At 37.7% G+C, this 20,876-nt stretch overlaps 1 protein-coding gene across 3 annotated transcripts in view; it reads left to right on the top strand.

The window, feature by feature from the left end:
- The window catches only part of Nubpl (NUBP iron-sulfur cluster assembly factor, mitochondrial), a 220,782-nt gene that overhangs the window by 33,796 nt on the left and 166,110 nt on the right, over positions 1–20,876 (top strand). For 2 of the 3 annotated variants that reach the window (XM_078050245.1, XM_078050244.1), the window contains exon 4: positions 15,936–16,026. The exons of the other annotated variant lie outside the window; for it this stretch is intronic. In XM_078050245.1, the coding sequence (XP_077906371.1) occupies positions 15,936–16,026 (91 nt within the window). The remainder of the gene's footprint in view (positions 1–15,935; positions 16,027–20,876) is intronic. 3 annotated transcript variants of the gene reach the window in all.

Genomic DNA, 20,876 nt, shown 5'->3' with positions numbered 1-20,876 from the left:
TAAAAAGCATCACAAGTCTTTCTCCGTATGTTTTCTGTATGGTTGTAGGTAGAAAGCATATGCACAACACACTTTGCAATTTACAGTTAGAAGCAGTGAATTTTGTTTTGAATAGCTCTAAAGAACCTATTGAATAGGGTGTTTTCCTCCTCAGGACCCTTTGGCCTATCTTTTAAATTACTTTTGGTAAAGTGCAGCATGCTGCCAGTAATTCATTCTGTCACTTTGTTCAAAAGAAGTATTTGTTTCTGAGTTAGAAAGAGAACAGTTATCCTAATTTTACATTTAATATATTCTTTCTTAGTTTCCTTTCATTAATTACACATAGGTAGCAAAAGTACTGTGCATCATTTGAATTTCATTAATAAGAATTTATCCAGATCTTTTCTATAAAACAATTTCTTTTCTTAAAATAATTATCCTTTTTCTTCACTAACTTGGCACTCACCAACTCATTTTTTTTTCTTTCTCGGAGTGTGTGTGTGTGTGTAGGGTGTTTTTTATGTTTTTGTCGTCACGAGTTACATCTCCAGCCCTTATTATGTTTTGAAACAGGGTCTCACTAAGTTGCTTAGAGCTTTGCTAAGTTGCTGAGGCTGGCTGCAAACATGTGATCCTCCTGTCTCAGCCTCCTGAGCCACTGGGATTATAGGCATGCATCACCGCACCTGGCTTTTTTCCCCTCAGTAAATTATTTCCCCCCATCTGATCTTCAGGAATAAGAAAGGTCTTAATCCTCATCAAGGCAATGTTGGAAGAGTCACTGAGAGGACAAGAGTAGAGCATATGGGGCCATGGGTTTCTCCTTGGCTGCTGAAGTTCAGATCAAGTGCTCTGTTAAGAGCTGATTTTTGTTTTCTGCACATGATTTGGTATCAGCATAGTAAATGCTATTCTTTTACATTGCAGTTTAGTTAAGGTCATTGTTAGGGAATTAATGTTGGTTCTCCAATGCCTTTGCTATAGTACTTTGTGGTTTGGGAAAGGTTCTTGTTTAGTTAGGGGTCTAGGTTCCCAGGCTTATATTCCGGCAACAAAAAGACCAGCTGATGTCATAAATATGATTATTGTTATTTTAGGGCTTAGTGTTTATAAGCATTCTTTTCTACATTTTGTAACATTTCATACTGATGAAAAGTTTTCTAATTTTCTCTGTGTATAAAAAATTTACTAAGAATGTTAAAACTTTTTTTTTTTAAGGTATATAGGGCAAGGATTTAAGGCTCTTTCTTAATCTTAGTATTTTAGTTCTATTTTATTTTTGTCTTTTACTTCCTAAATGAAAATGTGGGACTTAAGGCGAATTTCTTCTTCTTTTTATTTGTTCTTTTTAGATATACATGACAGTAGAGTGTATTTTGATATATTATACATACATGGAGTATAACTTATTCTAATTAGGATCCCATTCTTGTGATTGAACATGATGTGCAGTTATACTGATCACGTATTCATATATGAACATAGGAAAGTTATGTCTGATTTATCTACTTTTTTTTCCCATCTCCCCTTCCCTTTATTCCCTTTTGTCTAATCCAGTAAACTTCTGTTGGGGTTTTTAGCCTGCAGGAGAGATGGGGAGAGCACACCCGACCAGGACGAGCCAAGAAAGGAGAGGGCCATCTGACTGCCCACACCCAGCACTCCCTCGCTGGAGGACCATGTCAGGGAGACCAGTCAAAGCAGGAGCTTGTTTACTGAGAAAACACACACAGCTAATATAATGTACAAGAGCCAATCAGGATAAAGGTCAGCAGGGTGGAGAGAGTTCACATGTACACCCATCCTACAGGCAGTAATGGGTGACACGAGCTGTCCACGAGGGCGGAAGGGTTCTGAGCCTATCCTAGAGGTGGTCCGATTTTTTTGTCACAACCCACAGTAATGCCTTCTGGCTGATTGCCAGGTGCCATCCTAGCCATGTGCGGCCCCAGGACTGGAAAACAGGTAGTAGCTAGCAAGTTAGGTTTCCTCTTTTCTGATGCAACATGACCCACATGTTACATCATGCCCGACATCTTTCCTTTTTTTTTAAATTTTATTTTGTTTTAAGACAGAGTGTGCCTGTCTTAGGTTATCCCCCTCTGGGGATCTTACCTGTCATTGACTACCACTCTAGCTTTTTGGGCAATCCTACCTGCAGGGCCTGCAGGCCCAATGGGAAGCCTCAAGGAAGAGAGATGGCTATCGCCTACGAAGGAAACCTTTCTGCTCCTGGCTTACACCTGCACATCCTGGTAGGAGCCGTAGCCAACCTCATTGGGTTCCCAGTCAGTGTCTTGTAAGAAAGCGTATTACTGGTGGACCACCATCACTTGAACAGCTCTGGCTCCATCCTTGAGAAACTGGAGGAGCCTGTTGATTACACAAGGTCCAGATGTAAATACAAGACTTATAGTAACCAAGGGTCCTATAAAGGGGATAAAGTAAGGAAGCCACCCATTTAACCTAGTCCATAGGAAGCTTGATTGCAGCTCATTTTGTCGATTTTCAAGGTCTTCTTGTAGTCTTTTGATCTTGTCTTGGACAATACCAGAGCGGTTAGCGTAGAAACAGCACTCCTCCTGTAGGAACAGACATAGTTCTCCTTCTCGGGCGGTAATCAGGTCTAAGCCGCAATGGTTTTGGAGGTCTACCGCAGCCAAGGAATCGAGTTGAGATTGCAGGTCCAAGATAGTGCTGGCAACATGGTGCATATCGTCTATCATCTGCTGAGAAAGCTTATTGTATATCTGTAAAGAAGTATCGAGGCCAGCAAGTCCAGGTCCCATCCCTGTGGTCAAGATGAATGCCACAAGGAAGATAATGAGGAGTCCGGTCGCAAGCAGGCAAAGCGTCCAAAATGGTCTTTCATTCCTACAAATGAGAAAATAAAGAATTATACCTCAAGAAGGGGTGTTCTTGGGTAATCATTTTTGTTCTGGTGAACAGTATTTTAGATCTCTAGCAGGTACCCAAATTGGACTTGGCTCCCCAATCGGGAATACACACCCAATCTCCTTCCTACACTAATGAGGGGATCAGGACCACACCATGATCCAGTAAGGGGGTCCCTCCATCGGACCTCTACCTTCAAATAAGGTGTCTGATTAGACCAATGTCTCTGGAAAGCAGTTAGAGGTTGGTCTTTGGAAAAATTTAAAATATTTAATATAAGCATGGCTGTCCTTAATTGGTTATGGGGGTTGTTTCCCCCTTTTTGTTTGATTAGTTGGTACTTTAAGGTCTTATTATGCCTCTCAATTATAGCTTGACGTTTTGGATTGTATGTATTCTAGTGGTGTGTTTAATATTCCAACTTTGGAAGAATTCTTGTTAGAGTCTGTAAACAAGTCAAGATGGCACCTGGCATTTTGCAGAGGGAATGGTTTGTGAAGTAATGCCAGCGAGCCATTAAGTGTGGAGATTCCTTATTGGTTGACTGCTGTATCTAGTTTATGTTAATTAAGATAAGCTGTGTGGAACGTATATATACACCTCTACAATAAACGGCTCCCACTCCTGCTGTATCAATGTACACAAGTTGCTCGTCACCCCGCCCCCCCTGGTGATTTTGCTGCAGCCGGACTGTGGCAAATTCTTGTAATGATTTGCTCACAAAGCAGGGCCCATTGTCTGTCTTACCCTGTAGGGGTAATCCCAAAATGGCAAAACATTGTAGGAAATGGCTTTCAGCGTGTTGCGCTTTTTCGCCCGAATGAACAGTTGCCCAACAAGCATGTGAATAGGTATCTATAGACATAAATAATTGAGGCTTAAGGGGACAGAGTCCAACCTAAGTTAAAAGGGGGTAAGGTCTATTTGTAATCCTCCCTTCTGTAAGAGAGTCTGGAGTTCCTTATAGGCGGAGCCTAACACTTTGGCATTTGCTGCCCCAATAATGATGTCATCCGTGTAAACATATAGAATTATGTCCGATCGCCTCCAAAGGGGTTGCAGGACTTGTGAAACATAATGTTGACAAAAAGCTGGACTGTTAGCCATGCCCTGGGGTAACACCACCCACTCATATCTTTGGTCTGGCCCCTGGAAGTTAACAGAGGGAATGGAGAAGGCAAACTTCTCAAAGTCCTTGGGGATCAAGGGGAATAGAAAAGAAGCAATCCTTGATATCAATCACAATGAGAGTCAAATCCCGAGGGATGGAGGGGATCCAGGGTAGCCCTTGCAAGGGGGTACCAACGGGAATCATCTGATCATTAATCTTTCTTATTTCCTGTAACATTCTCCATTTCCCTGTGGCCTTTTGTATGACAACTACAGGACTATTCCAAGGGCTCAGTGAGGGCCTAATATGCCCTAGGGTCAGTTGTTCTGATATTATCTCTTATAACTTTTGTAGTTTATCTAGGGGAAGTGGCCACTATTCCACCCATACTGGAGGGCCCAGAAGCCATTGAATGGCAGGGATGGTAGGAACAGTGGCCTCTAGGTTTGGGGGTGAGGCCTCACACGGAGTTCAGGAACATTCCGCCTCGATGTCTCAAAAAGTGGATCCCCCCTGGTAATTGCTAAGGGGACCTGATAGGCCAAACTGTTGCTGGTACTCCTCTTCCTCTAGAATATCATCATATATTCCTTTGTGATCTGTGGTGATGAACACCTCAGCTACCCCCAAAATATCCTGTCCCAGCAGATTAGCTGTCAGGCCAGATGCCACCAGAGGGCGTACCTCTCCCTGATTACCATCTACATCCTTCCAAGTAAGCCAATTCTTGGTTTCTTCAGACCTTGTATCAACCCCCACCCCAATAACTGAGGTCCGGGAATCAGCTTCCATTGTGGGGGGACCTCCTCTTTCCTTAATACTGTCCTATCTGCTCTAATGTCAATCAAGCAGCGGAACTTTTTCCCTGCTATGAAGATATCCATTTTTGGCCTAATTCCCAGGATTATTGGGACTGTCCAGTGGGCCCTAGGCAGGTCACTAGGAGGGGCACCTCCTTTGAGTGACAGGGCTGGAGGGTGCCCTGTTATTAGTTTAAAGGCTTCCCCTCAATATCAAATTTGGATTTACAATCCCTCTGCCAATGGAATCCTTTTCTACATCGGGGGCAAGTCATCTTAGGCGGAGTTTGCCCCTTTAGTCTGACCTAAGGGACGTTCCTGTGGGGCACCGGGTCTTATTTGGCCTGTAGGTCACTCTCTTGAAGTGGCCCTGTTGTCCACACCCATAACAAACCCCTTTCCCGGTGCCACTGGAAGAGGCGAGGAGAGTAGTAAGGGCCTCAGCAAGTGAAGCCCTTTGGGCCTGCCAGGCTGCAACCAGCGACTGGTTGGTGTGCCTGAGAACCGACATCCATAGGGGCCACTATCCACCTCCCCATAGATCTGTCCTTCATCCCTGCACAGGCTAGTTTGTGGTCTGTGGTCATCCCCTCCCAGACCAGCATCTTGACAAACTGGTCCTGAAGGGGCCCTGGGGGGAATTTCCTTTGGAGGCTCTTTACCACCCTCTCGATGAAGGTGGCAAGATCCTCGGTAGCCCTCTGAGTAATTCCTGCTACCAGGGGCTTTGAAAGGTCTTCCTCCAACTTTTTCCATGTCACCAGTCTTAAAGCCCATACCTGCTCCTTGTAGGGGGCAGGGATAGCAGCCTGCTGAAGGCCTGTGGAAAATTGATCACTGGACCCCGCCGGTATCCCATAACTTACAGGAACTGGGGATTAACAGCCTGATTCCTCTCAGCCTGAGCATGGTACTCCTCATTAAAAAATATACCATTTCAGGGGAGGGGAGGGGGGATAGTAGAGAATAGGACAGACAGCAGAATACATCAGACACTAGAAAGGCAATATGTCAATCAATGGAAGGGTAACTGATGTGAAACAGCAATCTGTATATGGGGTAAAGTTGGGAGTTCATAACCCACTTGAATCAAACTGTGAAAGATGATGTATTAAGAACTGTGTAATGTTTTGAACGACCAACAATTAAAAAAAAAAAAAAAGAACTTAAGAAAAACTGGAAAAAAAAATACCATTTCAGGTACAGGAGACCAGGAAGCACAGCCTTGGTTAAGTTTTTCCAGTCTTGGGTGGTACACTGTTGGTGGGCCAGATCCTGGAGGATGGTTCCGGCCCATGATGAATTAGGTCCATCCTCGGCGATGGCCTTTTTGAGTTCTTTCAAATCTTGGGCCTCCCAGGGATACCATAAGGCCAGTCTATTGCCCCCAGGGTTAGTATTTACCAGGAAAGCCATACACAATGGGGATAAGTCATCGCTGGTCTTACAAGATGGTGGCTTAACTGGCTTTTCTGGGTTTGCACAAGATGGGAGAGAATTTCCACAGGGGGAGGGGTGACATGGCGGAGGCCACTACCCATCCTGGCTGTCTACCATGTGTTCCAGGACAGGAGCACTTGGTGTGGAATTCAGAGAACCAGGCCAAGGATCAAAAGGGTCTAGGATGCCATTGTCAGAGTGAGGCTTTAAGCCTTTCTCCTCCTGGGCAGTGAGAGGACTGACTCGCCATGACCCAAGTCGCTCCTCAATAAGGGTTTCCCAAGCCAGGTTGCCCTTTGAGGTAGTGGTAGGAGGATTAGGTGTCTTAAAAGGGTCTTTGCTGTCCCTAGATGTTCCTTTTGAGGGACCAGGGGAGAAACAGGCTTTGAGGGAAGATAGGGTCGGGTAGATGCCCAGAGAGGGGTCCTCTCCCAGGATAATCTTCCTCTTCCTTACCAATTGTTCTTCGAGGTCCCAGGTGGCCCAATCAAAATGATTGGCAGCCACCAACCAAAGCGCAGCGTGAGTCAAGGTTTCCCAGACCTTTTTGGCCTGGGCATCCGAGATCTCTAAACCTCGGCTTTTGAGCATGAATCTCAGCACTTTAAGAGCTGGGTCATTATGCCTACTGTGAGATTGCCCCATCTCTTCAGGGAGACCCTTACCTCAGAACTTGCTTGGCTTGGCTTGCCGATACTTTTACTTTTGGTGAACCGACTTCTTCATGTCCCTGTTTGGGCGCCAGATGTCGGGGTTTTTAGCCTTCGTTCCCTCCCGACCTGCGGGAGAGATGGGGAGAGCACGCACAACCAGGACGAGCCAAGAAAGGAGAGGGCTGTCTGACAGCCCGCCCCCAGCCCTCCCTTACTGGAGGACGAACAGATGCGTCAGGGAGACCAGTCAAAGCAGGAGCTCATTTACTGAGAAAATATACACAGCTAATATAATGTACAAGAGCCAATCAGGATAAAGGTCAGCAGGGTGGAGAGAGTTCACATGTACACCCATCCTACAGGCAGTAATGGGTGACACGAGCTGTCCACGAGGGCGGAAGGGTTCTGAGCCTATCCTAGAGGTGGTCCGATTTTTTTGTCACAACCCACAGTAATGCCTTCTGGCTGATTGCCAGGTGCCATCCTAGCCATGTGCGGCCCCAGGCCTGCGAAGCAGGTAGTAGCTAGCAAGTTAGGTTTCCTCTTTTCTGATGCAACATGACCCACATGTTACATCATGCCCTACAAACTTCTTCTTCCTTCCCCCTCCCCTTATTGTATCTCTGCATATCAAAGAGAACATTCGGCCTTTGTTTTCTTTTGAGATTGACTTATTTCACTTAGCATAATAGTTTCTAGATCATCCATGTATAGAGGCAAATGCCATAATTTCATTCTTCTTTATGGCTGAGTTATATTCCATTCTGTGTACACATCACTTTTTCTTTATCATTCCTCTGTTGAAGGGCACCTTTGTTGGTTCCATAGCTTAACTACTGTGAATTGAGCTGCTGTAAATGTTGATGTGACTGCATCACTGTAGTATGCTGATTTTAAATCCTTTGGGTATATTCCTGAGGAGTAGGATAAGTGGGTCAAGTGGTGGTTCCATTCCAAGTACAAAATTAGATTTCTTCTTATTGTAGATGATTGTTGCTGATCCTGCCCTTGAAAGGAAAACACACACACACACACACACACACACACACACACACACACACACACAAAATAAACAATAAAACTTCTGTGTATCCCTTTCATATATGAAACCCTTTGTGATACTGTGGATTGAGCTCAGCAGAGCCTTGCACACTGGATTAAGCTCTCTACCACTGAACTACATCTCCAGGTTTGATTAACAGTTTTCATGCCATGATATAGCTTTAGTTTTAAAAGTTTTAAACAATGTATCTATTTTATCATATTTCATGTACTAGCCTACCATAACCATTGTTTGCACTAGATTTTCTTCCATGAAGTTCCATTTTTCTGGAGTTGAAATCAAAAGAAAAATGGAGATTTATTGTGTAAGATTTTCTGCAAAATCTATGACCTTCTTCTTTAATACCAGAATATGTTTAAGCTTATATATATTATCTGAGTCTTATAACTTTGCATATTAGTATAGAAGTAATTAGGAGAGTCGATTTCCTGAAAGCATAGAATGTTAAAGCTTAAGAGGGGCCTTAGGGATTATATAGTAGCCAATCCTGATATTCTTCAGAGGAACAAATGGTAGTTTGTTCATTCATTCACTCATTCAGCAAATATTTGTTTACTTCTTACTATTCTAGGTGCTTGGGACTATCCCTGTCCTTATGAAGCTTATAGCAAATAGATAATTTCTGTCATAATTAAGTTAAATAGTATGTCAAAGGTGATAGCCTGGGATTAGGGGAAGAGGGAGTACTTGAGAATGAGTGTGGGTTTGTAATTTAAAATAGGGTGAACTATTGAAAAGATGACATTTGAGCAGAGACTTGAAGGAGATGAGAATATGCAGTGTGACTATCTAGGGGAAGAGTGTGTTGGGGAGAGGGCATAGCCAGTACAAAGTCCAATAAGTATGAAGATGCCTAGCTTACTATTTAGTAGGAAGGAGGGCAATGTGACTTCTGAAGGGAGAAGTAGAATGGAGTAATAGATGATGAAAATTAATACAATGAGGAGGCAGGAAGTTGGTGGGAAACTAGCTAGATGATCTGGGGTCTAGTGGGTAAGTGTTGTGAGGACTTTGGCTTTCACATGAATGAGATGAGGGAGTGGTGGCAATGAGGGTGTTAAGTAGAACAACATAATATGACTTATGTTTTAACTGAATCATTCTGGCTGCTCTGTTCAGAAGAGATGCTGGGGTAGCATTTCTAGATTTAGCAAATGAAAATATAGGATGCCTTTTAAATTTGAATTGTAGATAAACAATGAGTAATATTTTGTATACATAGGTTTCTTGACTATTCTTTCAATCATATGGCAGAATGCTCACTGCTTTTTTTTAAAAAAACATTTAAAATAGAATCTCATCAAAGTTATTTTTGATAACTATATATTATTATTGCTGTGATTCTGCTGGTTCCAAGACTTAGGCTCGTAGAGCACATTGTCATATCTTTCTTCTATTATCTGCATTTCTGTTTTTCACATTCTGGTCACCTTATATCCTAGAGTTTTGCACATACAGTTTGTTGGACCCCAGCTCAAACCTAATGAATCAGAATTTTTAGGATGGAATACGGATTCATAAGTGCTTACTTTTCTAGTTCTGTGTATATGAACAAAACATACAAAACTCCTTACCTTCCTAGAATTTACATTTTAGTGGGAGAAACACTAAACAAACAAATAAGTAAATGTATAGTATGTTGAATACTAATACAGATACTAAGAAGAAAGAAAAACTGGCTAGGAGAATAGGAGATGTCTTAATATAGGGGGGAGGGGATTGCAATTTTAGAGTGGTCAGTGAAGCCTTATTACATGATGATGTTTAGTTCTTGAAGGAAGTGAGTGAAACACCTGTGGATATGGCAATGAAATGAAAGGTGGGAGGGTTGGGTAGGTGGGTTTTAGATTCCAGGCGAAAGCAATAGCAACTGCACGATCCTAAGGTAGAAATGTGCCTAGCATGTTTAAGAAACTGTAGAAAAGCACTGTGTCTGGATTGGAATGAATGGTGGAGGACAGGAGATGATATAAGAGATAAAGACAAGTGGCTGATGATTGTTAGTGTTCAGGGTTTATGGTAAGTTGGAGAAAGAATTGGGTCCTGGGCTCAGCTGTGGCTGTATCTCTGGGCCTCAGTTTCTTTATCACTAAAAAGTGAACAGAAGATTAAGGTGACCTCTTCGACTTCTTTCTCTTCTAAAATAAAATTTTAACATCTATTATTTTTCTTCCATTTATTCTTTTTGAGTACTTTTCATGGGCTTATCTGTAGTTATGTTCTAACCAGGCTGGTGAGCTTTTCCCTTTATGCTGCCCTCGTTCTTTCTTTCCTGAGTGAACTTGAAGATTTAGACAGTCCTTTGATAAACAGTAGGAGATTGTTCTCTTATCAATTTGTTCAACCATTAGTTCTTCTGACAATCAGATCCTTATTTAATCCTAGCTAATAGAATTAGGAAACATGTTTTTCCTCTACTAAGAGAGTGAAATTCTTATGAATGACAGCTTGACGTGAAGAAAGGCATAAAGAGAAAGTCTTGAATCAACTCTAAATTGAATAAATACCAATTGCCAGTCCAAGATTAAATAGAATATAACATTTGAGGACTCATGGGAATCTTAGCTGGGTATTTCTATGGAAAGGACAACCTTTAGGTAGGTCTCAAAGAATATTTATTTAGAAATAATTGGGTGGGAGTGCTCTAAGATGTTGTTTTGATGGGTTCTATTAGCAGAGGACAGGGATAAAAGGAACATGTCATGAAGCTTTACAATCTTCTTTAGGATAAATTCTGTTGGAAGAACAAAGCAGTATCAAAACTGTTGTTGGTTCCTTTGAAATCCGACACAAAAAAAGAAGACTTGTAGGCTCTCAAATTGCAGCTTTCATGCAGTAGTAATGAAACAGTATAATCATTCTGAATAATTCTGCCACCTTTTACAGCTTTCACAGGGTGTTATAAATTATAAAGCAACAAATCTAAAACTCTAAATGGTGTCTTGGAGTTTGATCTGTCTTGTTTTATGTAACCTGTTGGGTTTTGATTACCGCTTGGGAGTCAGAAAAAGAGCATATTGTTAGACACCAACATATTAGGCTAAGTTTATGATATAACATTGCTGTCATTAAAGATGACAGTCACATTTTTTAATAGTAATTTTATAGTTATTTTTGCTAATAAAAATTTTCTTTTATTGTGTATTTGTAAGGCTTTTGTGGTGATTATTCTTCTGAGTCTGGATGAAATTAAAGATAAAAATTTCTAATTGAAACTTTCTTGACTAAATATAATTAGTATGGGAAAAGTGAGGTGGAAAGAATTCATAAAACTAAGCTAGTTAAATATCCAGCTGCATATATTTATTTATAGTCTTCTACCGTGTACATTTATTTTCCTATAGTGTAAAACTGTTTGGAAGTTTAAATTGGAAGACTATTTATACACTTAAAATAGGCACTTATTTAAAAATAAGGGAGTAAATTATGATGAACAAATGAAGTGCATTTGGCAGCTTCTGAACATGATTTGATTCTAGATTTGAAAATCTGTTTAAGCTTATTTTTATAGCAATGTGATTGTATTGGTCCAGTTGCTGTGCCAATTCTTGAGAGCTTGTGTGGAGGTTCTAGCGGGAGAGTGCAGCTACGTGGACTAAAGAATGGTCCTTCCTTATCAGGGAAGGTCTTCAACCTTTTAGACCTTCAGGATGGACACACATGGAGTGGCAAGGGAGGAGGGAGACACTTGCCTAGCCAGCCAGACCAGCTGAATCAACTCTGGCAATCAATGGGGTGACAGATGTTGCAGCCAGATCACCATCACATCCAGCTATGCCAATTATAAGTACAATATTACTTAATACCATAGGTGTTGAGTGATAATTTTATTCATGATGTATAAAATCTGAGTAAGACATACTTAGTTCCTGGGAAACAGTCTGAAAAGTATACCATTGCTTATTTTTAAAAATTATCCAGTTAAGGATGAGGAAGTAAATTTTTACTGAGATAGCTCTTTTCACACTAAAAGAGATGGCTGTTTGGGTAATTGAGTAACTTGCCTGTTTTTGTAAAGTTTTTTGGAACACAGCCATGCTGATTCATTTATGTATTGTTTACAGCTGCTTTGATGCTACAGTGGTGGCATTGAGTAGTTGTTGTAGGTATCATATGATCTTCAGGGCTTGAAATATTTATTAGTTGATCCTTTAAGAAACATTTTGCTCTATATTTGGGTCTTTTATAGTCAGATTGCATTAAAGTTCTGGTGGAGGTTAAAAAGTTTAATATTTTCATGTTTAATAATTCCCTATTCTGCCTCATCCTAAGAAAGAACACATAAAACAAAGCATAGTTATTATGAGTGTTAATGTTAATTTCTAGCTTGCTCATCCATAAGTAGGTATGATACCACCTTGCAGTATTGCTGTAAGGAGTAAATAGGAAATGTAAATAGAATGCTTAGATTAGTGTTTGGCAACCAGAAAGAATTTAGGCAATGGGGAGATATAATCAGGGAAAATCTTGATGTTTTTAGTTTCTGATTTGTCTGAACTAGCTGTGGACCCAGTTTATCCGGGGTCTCAATATAACATTGCTGATCAATTTCTCTTCATACTCTCTTCCTCCTTTCTTTCCTCTCTTCTCCTTCTCCCCGTCTTCATATTTTCTTCTCCTCTGTTTTCTTTTTGATATATATAAGCATTGGAACTAAATTTGGGAAATTATTCCTAGAGAGAATTTGCAGAGAGCCTCAAACAGAATATTCTCTATTATTATTAGCTCCATTTTCTAGGAAGCAGAGGAATCCTAAAATCTTGGGGCCTCCCTCTCCTCCTTAATTTTTGTATAATAATGTATATTGGCAGCCATCCAGGTAATATATATAAAATTCATTACTTTCATAGCAAATATTAGGGCAGATCTTTAGTTTTTTTCTTAGACCATGGAACCAAGGATTCACCTTTACGCATGTCTTTTTTTTCTTCTAGAAGGCAGGAGAGATGATAGATTATCCCTAAGATTTTAATGGCAACTTGAAGATCTAGTGATGATGAAACTGACAGTCATATTAGTTAGAACTCTTGGTTATTATTTTATGAAAAAATGAACTTAAAATGCTAAGTTAGGGTTGGGGTTGTGGCTCAGTGGCAGAGTGCCTGCCTGCTATGTGTAAGGCACTGGGTTCGATCCTCAGCACCACATAAAGGTAAATAAATAAAATAAAGGTATTGTGTCCATCTATAAAAAAAAAAAAAAGAAAAAAAAAGCTAAGTTATTTTACTTGATAGCTCTTGTTAGAAGAGCAATTTAAAACTTTGGACTTAATCCCTTCGAGTAACTGTAAAATCAACATTGATATAAATAAGAGAAGAAAGAAAAATTATCTTAAAATACTTTTGTTTCTATTACTATTTATTATTATTTTGTGGTAGTTTTTAGTTGTAGATATCACAGAAAAGATACAAAATTCTAGGTTGACACAGTATCAGTAGACCTTTAGGTAATAGTGTTAACAATTTGCCATATTTTAAAAAGTTTTAGGTTCCTCATTTGAAATCTTATAATTCATAGTAAATTTAATTCTATTTTAATCCAATTAAATTATCTTGTTTAGTAAATATGTCAGAATTTCTCATAGAATGTTCCAACTTTTTAAAATTGAGTATCTAAAGGCATTAGACCTAAATTTTATAAACTACCATCCGTATTTAGTATATTTCCTATTTTCTCATTATTTTATAGTGAACCAAGATTTTGATATAGACAAGTATCAGTACCATTTTTCTCCTATGAGGACACACAGAGAAACTACATTTTTGGTTTTTTTTAGAGTTGCAAGTTGTATCAGGGTAAAGTTAGGAAGGTAAATGTTGAATTTACCTTATGTATTTATAGGAACAGACAATAAAGTTTAAAAAATAATTTTGTGCCTTTAAATAGGTAGATAACATGAAAGACAAGGGATTGTTTCAGTTTTTTTTAAATTTGCTGAGAAATGAACAAAACATACTTCTCAAAAGAAGTACAAATGACCAAAACTTATTATTTTTTTAAAATTAGAGCTTAATGGTTACACATAGTAGTTGGGTTCATCCTGACAAACCCTACATGCCCAATTATCTTAAAAAAAAAATTCAACATCTCCAACCATCAGGAAAATGCTAATCAAAAACTACATTGAGATTTCTTCTCATTCCAGTCAGAGTAACAGTCATCAAGAACACAAATAGCAATAAAGATGGCAAAGGATGCAGGAAAAGGGAATCCCTGTACACTGTTGGTGGGAATGTAAATTGGTATAGCTATTATGGACATCAGAATGGAGGTTCTTCAGACAACTAAAAATGAAACTCACATGTGATCTAGCTGTATACCACTCCTCAGTATCTATCCATAAGAACTAAAGACAGCATACTTTAGAGATAACCTGTGTATCTCTAAATGCATGATACATTTATTGTAGCACAATTCAAAATAGCTAAGTTATAGATAGCCTAAGTGTCTGTCACCAGATGAATGAATAAAAAATGTGGTATATATATACAATGGAGTTTTATTTAGCCAAAAAAGAACAAAATTATGTCATTTGCAGGAAAATGGATGGAACTGGGGAACATTACATTAAGTGAAATAAACCAGACTCAGAAAAGTGCCATATGTTTCTCTCATATGTGGAAACTAGAGAGAAAAAAAGAAAAAAAGAGGGTGAGAGATATCATGAAAATAGGAGGGAGACCATTAGGGTAGAGGAAGGGAAGGAGTGGGCTAGGGAGAGGAAAAGTGAGCCAGGGGAGGTACTGGGGCATGAAATTGATTATCAAATTATGTTATATGTTTGTATCAATATGCCACAATTAAATCCCCTATTCTGTATAATTGATATGCACAATAAAATTAAAAAAAATTTTTTGCTAAGAGGTTCCGAGTTTTATCTTGGCAGGATATGTAGAGAGTGGGAGGAGAATTGTGAGACTTGGTGAAATATATAGTTAGTATTAGCATTATGGTTTCTTGTGGATGAGAAAGACTGATAATAGATTGATTTGGGGGAAAGGGAAACAAGAAATATTTATTTTGGAATAATGAATTTTGTTTTCTCTTCCTTGATTAAGCTGTTGATTAACTAGCAGCTAGCAGAGACAAGTAAAGATATTCTTCCCTTTGGCACCTGGATAGGTTATCAAACAAAACAGTTTTTAGTTGTTTATGAATCCTCCAGATTCATAAACAGTCATGTTTGACTGTTTCTTATATGTAAGAGGTTATCTCTGTTATGTTGGCTAATATCCTTGTTAGCACTGTATTTCTTTTATGCCAGCTCTGCATTAGAAATTTCTCACTTACTTTATGAAGGTCTTGTTTTCATGATCTTTTTTCATTTTGTATTCTTTGATGTGTTAGATGGATTTTCCAAAAGTTAAAGCTCCATCTTCTTGGGATTTTGTTGCCATAGTAAATCATTATTTTAGCTTTGTTTGCATGTTACTTCTTAGTTCTCAAAGTCATGCTTAGATCAAAAAGTCTTAATCATCTTGCAGCTGTATGGGAGACTTACTACAAAATGTAAAGTTTATGGAGTAGATGGGAGACCTAAACTACAAAACATAAATATGTGGACTGGATTTTTCTAGACAGTTATCCAGAAGATATTAGTAAATCAAAATGTATATCCTTAGCAATTTATGCTTTCACTTAATGTTACTTTGAATGTTTAGGTTATGATTTTGAAATATTTTACAAATTTTCTTTTCCGTAGACTGACTTATTACTGTGTGCTTTATCTTTTTTTTTTTTTTTTACTGGTTGTTCAAAACATTACAAAGTTCTTGACATATCATATTTCAAACATTAGTTTCAAGTGAGTTATGAACTTCCATTTTTACCCCAAATACAGATTGCAGAATAACATCGGTTACACATACACATTTTTACATAATGTCATACTAGTAACTGTTGTATTCTGCTACCTTTCCTATCCTCTACTATCCCCCCTCCCCCCCCATCAGAATGGGAATAATCTTATGGTAAATTCTTTTTTCTTACAGTCAAAGGCCATTGGTTTGTTAGATGTAGATGTGTATGGTCCTTCAATTCCAAAAATGATGAATCTGAAAGGAAATCCAGAATTATCACAAAGTAAGTAAGAAGAGATAAATATTATGATAAGACTTGGACTTTTATATAGTATCTACTAAGTGTCATAATTGTGCCAGATACCAAGTGTACATTATACATCATATAGTATAGTGATTTAGAAATCAGATATGCTACCACACTATCTGGGTTTGCATCTCAGCTCTGGCACTGACTGTGTATCTATGAGTAAATTGTTTAGCCTTTTAGTACCTTGACTCCCTATGTGTAAAATAGGCTAACAATTGCTATGAGAATTAATATAAGTGTAATGTATTCGGTAAGTTCTGGCACATAGTAAATGATCAAATATGATAGATTTTCATCAGTCTCTTTCCATTAAATGTGTGGATGTATTGGAAATATTTGAATAGAAAATATATTTGGGTTAGGACAGATGAAAATTATTTTCTTCAAACAGATTTTTATCAGATTTTTCCTAAAGCATTTTCACAGAAACCCTAAACACTGGTGCCATCAAGAGGAAGAAGTAATTTTTTGAACAAATCTTTTATATTTACTGTTTTTGTTATTACATTTTCTTGTAAGGCTATCAAATATAAATTTTAAGAATAAGAAAATTCTGTGATCAAAAAAATGGAAAATTGGAAAAACTGTTAATTTTTCTTGAAAAATTATTTTATGTCAAATTGGTTTAATAAAATTGATTTGTAATCATAATAAGAGGATACAGTTGAATAATTTTTTTTGGTTTCATATTGGGCTTCTTATTTTGCATGAGTCAGGGACAAAATTATCACATTTTCTTATGGATATTTATTGCATTATCTATGTAATGGAAGTATTACTTTTGTTATTAAAAGTTATTTAGACATTGTCTTCTATTTTCGGTGCATTTGTTTGTAGTTTATTTGTGGAGTAAATTATAATGTTAAAATGTGGATAATTCAGTATGAGAAAGTAAAGTTCTCTAACATTCTGAAGAAAGCTTAAAGATCTAGTGACTAAAATTAACTTTAGCAGTTGTTTTCTTGTTTCATGAAAATATATATTTAAAAAGCTGTTATTCTAGTTTCTTTTTCCTTGGCTTTTAGTGCAACACATACTTAGTTTGCAAATACATGACATGAGCCAAGTTGACAAACTTTCACAAAGGAGTAATGAATTTGTATACTATAAATGATAGAGTTCTTATGCCCATCTCTTGATTAAAGTGATGTGAGAACTGGTGCATGCAGCCATGAGTGATGGCAGAACAGAGCCTCAGTGTCAGCCTTTTCTTAAGTAGTCTGTTCAGTCTATGCCAACGTAAATATTTGAAGTGAACTTTAATTTCTTTCTTCTTGTTTTACTGAAGCTTTAATCTTAAATTTGATGTTTGCAAATTGGCTGCCATTAAGTAGGCTTTCTGGTAAAGATGAGATACTGGAAATCTTGGAAAGCATGGGTGGGGGGAACCTTTTTTGTGCTGACAAGCTGATCTTAAGTTCCTCAGGAAATAAATTGAATGATTTAGGCATTCACTCAAAAGAATGTGGATTTTTGAAAACCCAACTTATGAATTATTTTTGAACCTTAAGAAAACCTGCTGCCATTATACTAATTGGCATCATTTTGACATTTTTTATTTTATCATGTTAATTTATCCTGTTACACTCTCTATTCCAGAAAACACAATGCAATGTAAAAATTACCTAATTTACAATAAAGAAAATCTGTGAACAACTTGTTTTCAGCAGTTCAGGTTTTAGGGAGATAGACCAGCTTTTAGGCATTCTTCTGTTCTTGGACTGAGCTGGACAACCTTAGAGGGAGTAGGACTTCAGCATTGTCTGTTTCTCTTCATTATTTAAATAGATTATGGCAATGCAGTTTTCATCAATTTGTTTATTTTAAAACTCCATGGTAGGGTTGATGGCTCTTACATTTATTCACATTCTTTTCTCTATTTGAGGAGGTTGTAGAACAATTAGAAAATTTTGGAGAACATATATTTTACGATTATGACATTTTAGCCTTGATTATCAAGAGAGATTTTATATCTGATTTTAGCAAAATGAATTTAGTGATTGGAGAAGAAATTTAAGTTTATACTACTTTTGCATTCCTTAGGCGGAGAATGTTTCTATCAGCTTTAAAATGACAGTAGTGATTTTTCTGTTAGCATACAAAATTTTGGTAATGGGAGGTCTAGCAGTTTGTAGAAAGGATATTATTATAGAAAAACATAAACTATTTGACATTGTATTAACTGCACACGACCAGTTGTTTTGGGAACCTAATAGAATTTAAAATAAAATCTGTGTGTGGTTGGAGAAACTAGCATCTAAACCTGAATATAATCCCCTTCCCGTTTTGAAAACAAAAGAACAAATGCCAGTTCTTTCTATTTAAAATTTCAAAGTCATATAATATTCAATTTTTGTGTTATCTTGTAACTGAACTATAATCCTTATAATTAATTGACTAGAAAGTTTTCCGTTGAAGTGGCAAATGAATATTAAATAATAGTTGTACTCAGATGTATTGCTACATTCCACCAATGTAATAGTCTTTATTATGACCAGGTTGAGGGCTTTCACTAAGTGTTTTAGTCAGCTTTTTCACTGCTGCAACTAAAAGTTCTGACCAGCACAATTGTAGAGGAGGAAAATTTTATTTGGGGTCTCATGTTTCAGAGGTCTCAATCCATGGATAGCAGACTCCATTCCTCGGGGCTCAAGATGAGGCTGAATATCATGGCAGAAGAGTGTAGCAGAGGGAAGCAGTTCACATGATGATCAGAAAGCAGAGAGAGATCTCCACTTGCTGGATACAAATATATACCCCAAAGGCATGCCCCCAATTCCCACCTCTTCAAGCCACACCCTACCACTTCAGTTACCACTCAGTTAATCCCTATCAGGGAATTAGTTTACTAATTGGGTTAAGATCTCACAACCTAGTCATTTCCCCTCAATAGATGAATGGATAAAAAAAATGTGGCATTTATACACAATGGAGTATTACTCTGCATTAAAAAATGACAAAATCATAGAATTTGGAGGGAAATGAATGGCATTAGAGCAGATTATGCTAAGTGAAGCTAGTCAATCTTTAAAAAACAAATACCAAATGACTCCTCTGAACCTTCTTGCATTGTCTCACACGTGAGCTTTTGGGAGACAACTCACATCCAAACCATAACATTAAGCTTTCTAAAATGATTTTCTGGTAGAAATCTCTGCTTTCTTTCATAGTTTTGTGATAATGTCACTTTAAGTATACTTGTGAATTTGTTACTAAGTTTTACTGAAGAGTGTCTTTTGAAGTACAGAGCTAATAAAGTAGGAAAATTTTGAGAACTTGTAAGAGAGCTTACTAAAATAGGGATGTCAAGCAGTTTTATTGGGGATGACACAGTGATTATTAATGATGAAATGTGAGACTTTTTTGAGTGGGATCCACATGTCCTTTCTATTGTTGTGAGATAGTAATTTTACACTCATATTACAGTTTTATGCTTTAAGGAATTTAGCTTTTTTTTTTTTCAGATTTAGGAATGCATAGTATGTGGCCTTGTGAGAATTTGTAGGAAATCAGCATCAGCAAATGACCTATTATAATAGCATCTGTCTCTGGTAAAACTATGAGGAAGGGACTAAGAGTTCTTAAAGGTAATTTTAGTGTGTACAGGATGAGAATCAACTCTAGTTATTCCTGAATTTACAACATTGTTTCCTATCAGGGAAGAGATTTAGGGATGTTGGTGAAGTTTTTGATATGCATGGACACATTTTAATCCAGTGTTTGGAGCTTCTAAAGCTTCTGATTTAGGATTTGCTTCTTTTGGCCATTGTCCTATGGACACTTTGATTTTATCTGATGCTATTTTACCTGATGTACTTGTGATGTACAGTGGTGAGGGTAAGAAGTGATGGGATAGATATATAAGAGACTATGAGTATGGGGGAAAAGATAACTGGCTATTAAATACAAAATAAAACCAAAGAGTCAAAGAGGTTTTAAGTTCAAAGAGGTTTTAAGCTCCAGGCACAAGAATACTAATGTGATTAATATAAATCCACAATGAATAAACAGACAGCTGATGTTCTTTTAGACATATTGACTGAAATACCAGTGGTACACAGAGGTATCTGGCAGATAGCTGCAAATGCAGGCTTATAACCTGGGATATGAACATACCTGGAAATAAGATATTTGGAAGCTGCTCCCCTAAAAGACTACTACACTCTAGAACTAAATTGAAACTATGATATTGCTTCAATGAATAATAGTCAATGCTAAACATGGCCAGAAACATTAAGTTCCAAGAAGATATAACTAAATTTGGAAACAGTACATTTTTAAATGTCTTTGAGATAGCAATGCCGAATAAAATAATGAGCATAGAAACCAGAAGACTGTAGAAAAAGTAAGAAGAGAATGAGGTAGAAAGGATCATTAGTAAAGAAATACATCAGTAAATCATAATAAGTTTTTGGGAAGATTCTGAGATGTATTCCATAATCATAATGTTACAAAATGACTTTCCTTTGCTTTTCTGGATTCTCTTTTCATCCTGTTGTACCTGGAATATTAAGTCAAGGTGATGTTAACATAATCAGAGGTTAAAGAAATCTTAAAAAGTTATTTTGTTCAGGCTTTCGGCACTTTAACCTTTGCAATATCTGAAACAAGGTTTATATTCTTTGGAGAGTCTTCTCAGTTTAGTTTATCAAAGCAAAAGTCCATGCATCTCTCTATTATGTCATTTCTTATATAGTTCATTGAATATACTTGAACTAAATACCTTACCTATTGTGTGGTAAGACCCTTTCCCTTTTTCCTCTGACCTTCCTGAGATGAAGAATAGCCAGCCTCTTTAGATTTTTATTGCTCTGTTACAGACT

This window comes from Ictidomys tridecemlineatus, chromosome 5, assembly GCF_052094955.1.
Source record: "Ictidomys tridecemlineatus isolate mIctTri1 chromosome 5, mIctTri1.hap1, whole genome shotgun sequence".
In the NCBI taxonomy this organism is placed as follows: Eukaryota; Metazoa; Chordata; class Mammalia; order Rodentia; family Sciuridae; genus Ictidomys; species Ictidomys tridecemlineatus.
This window is presented reverse-complemented; position numbering and strand designations above follow the sequence as displayed.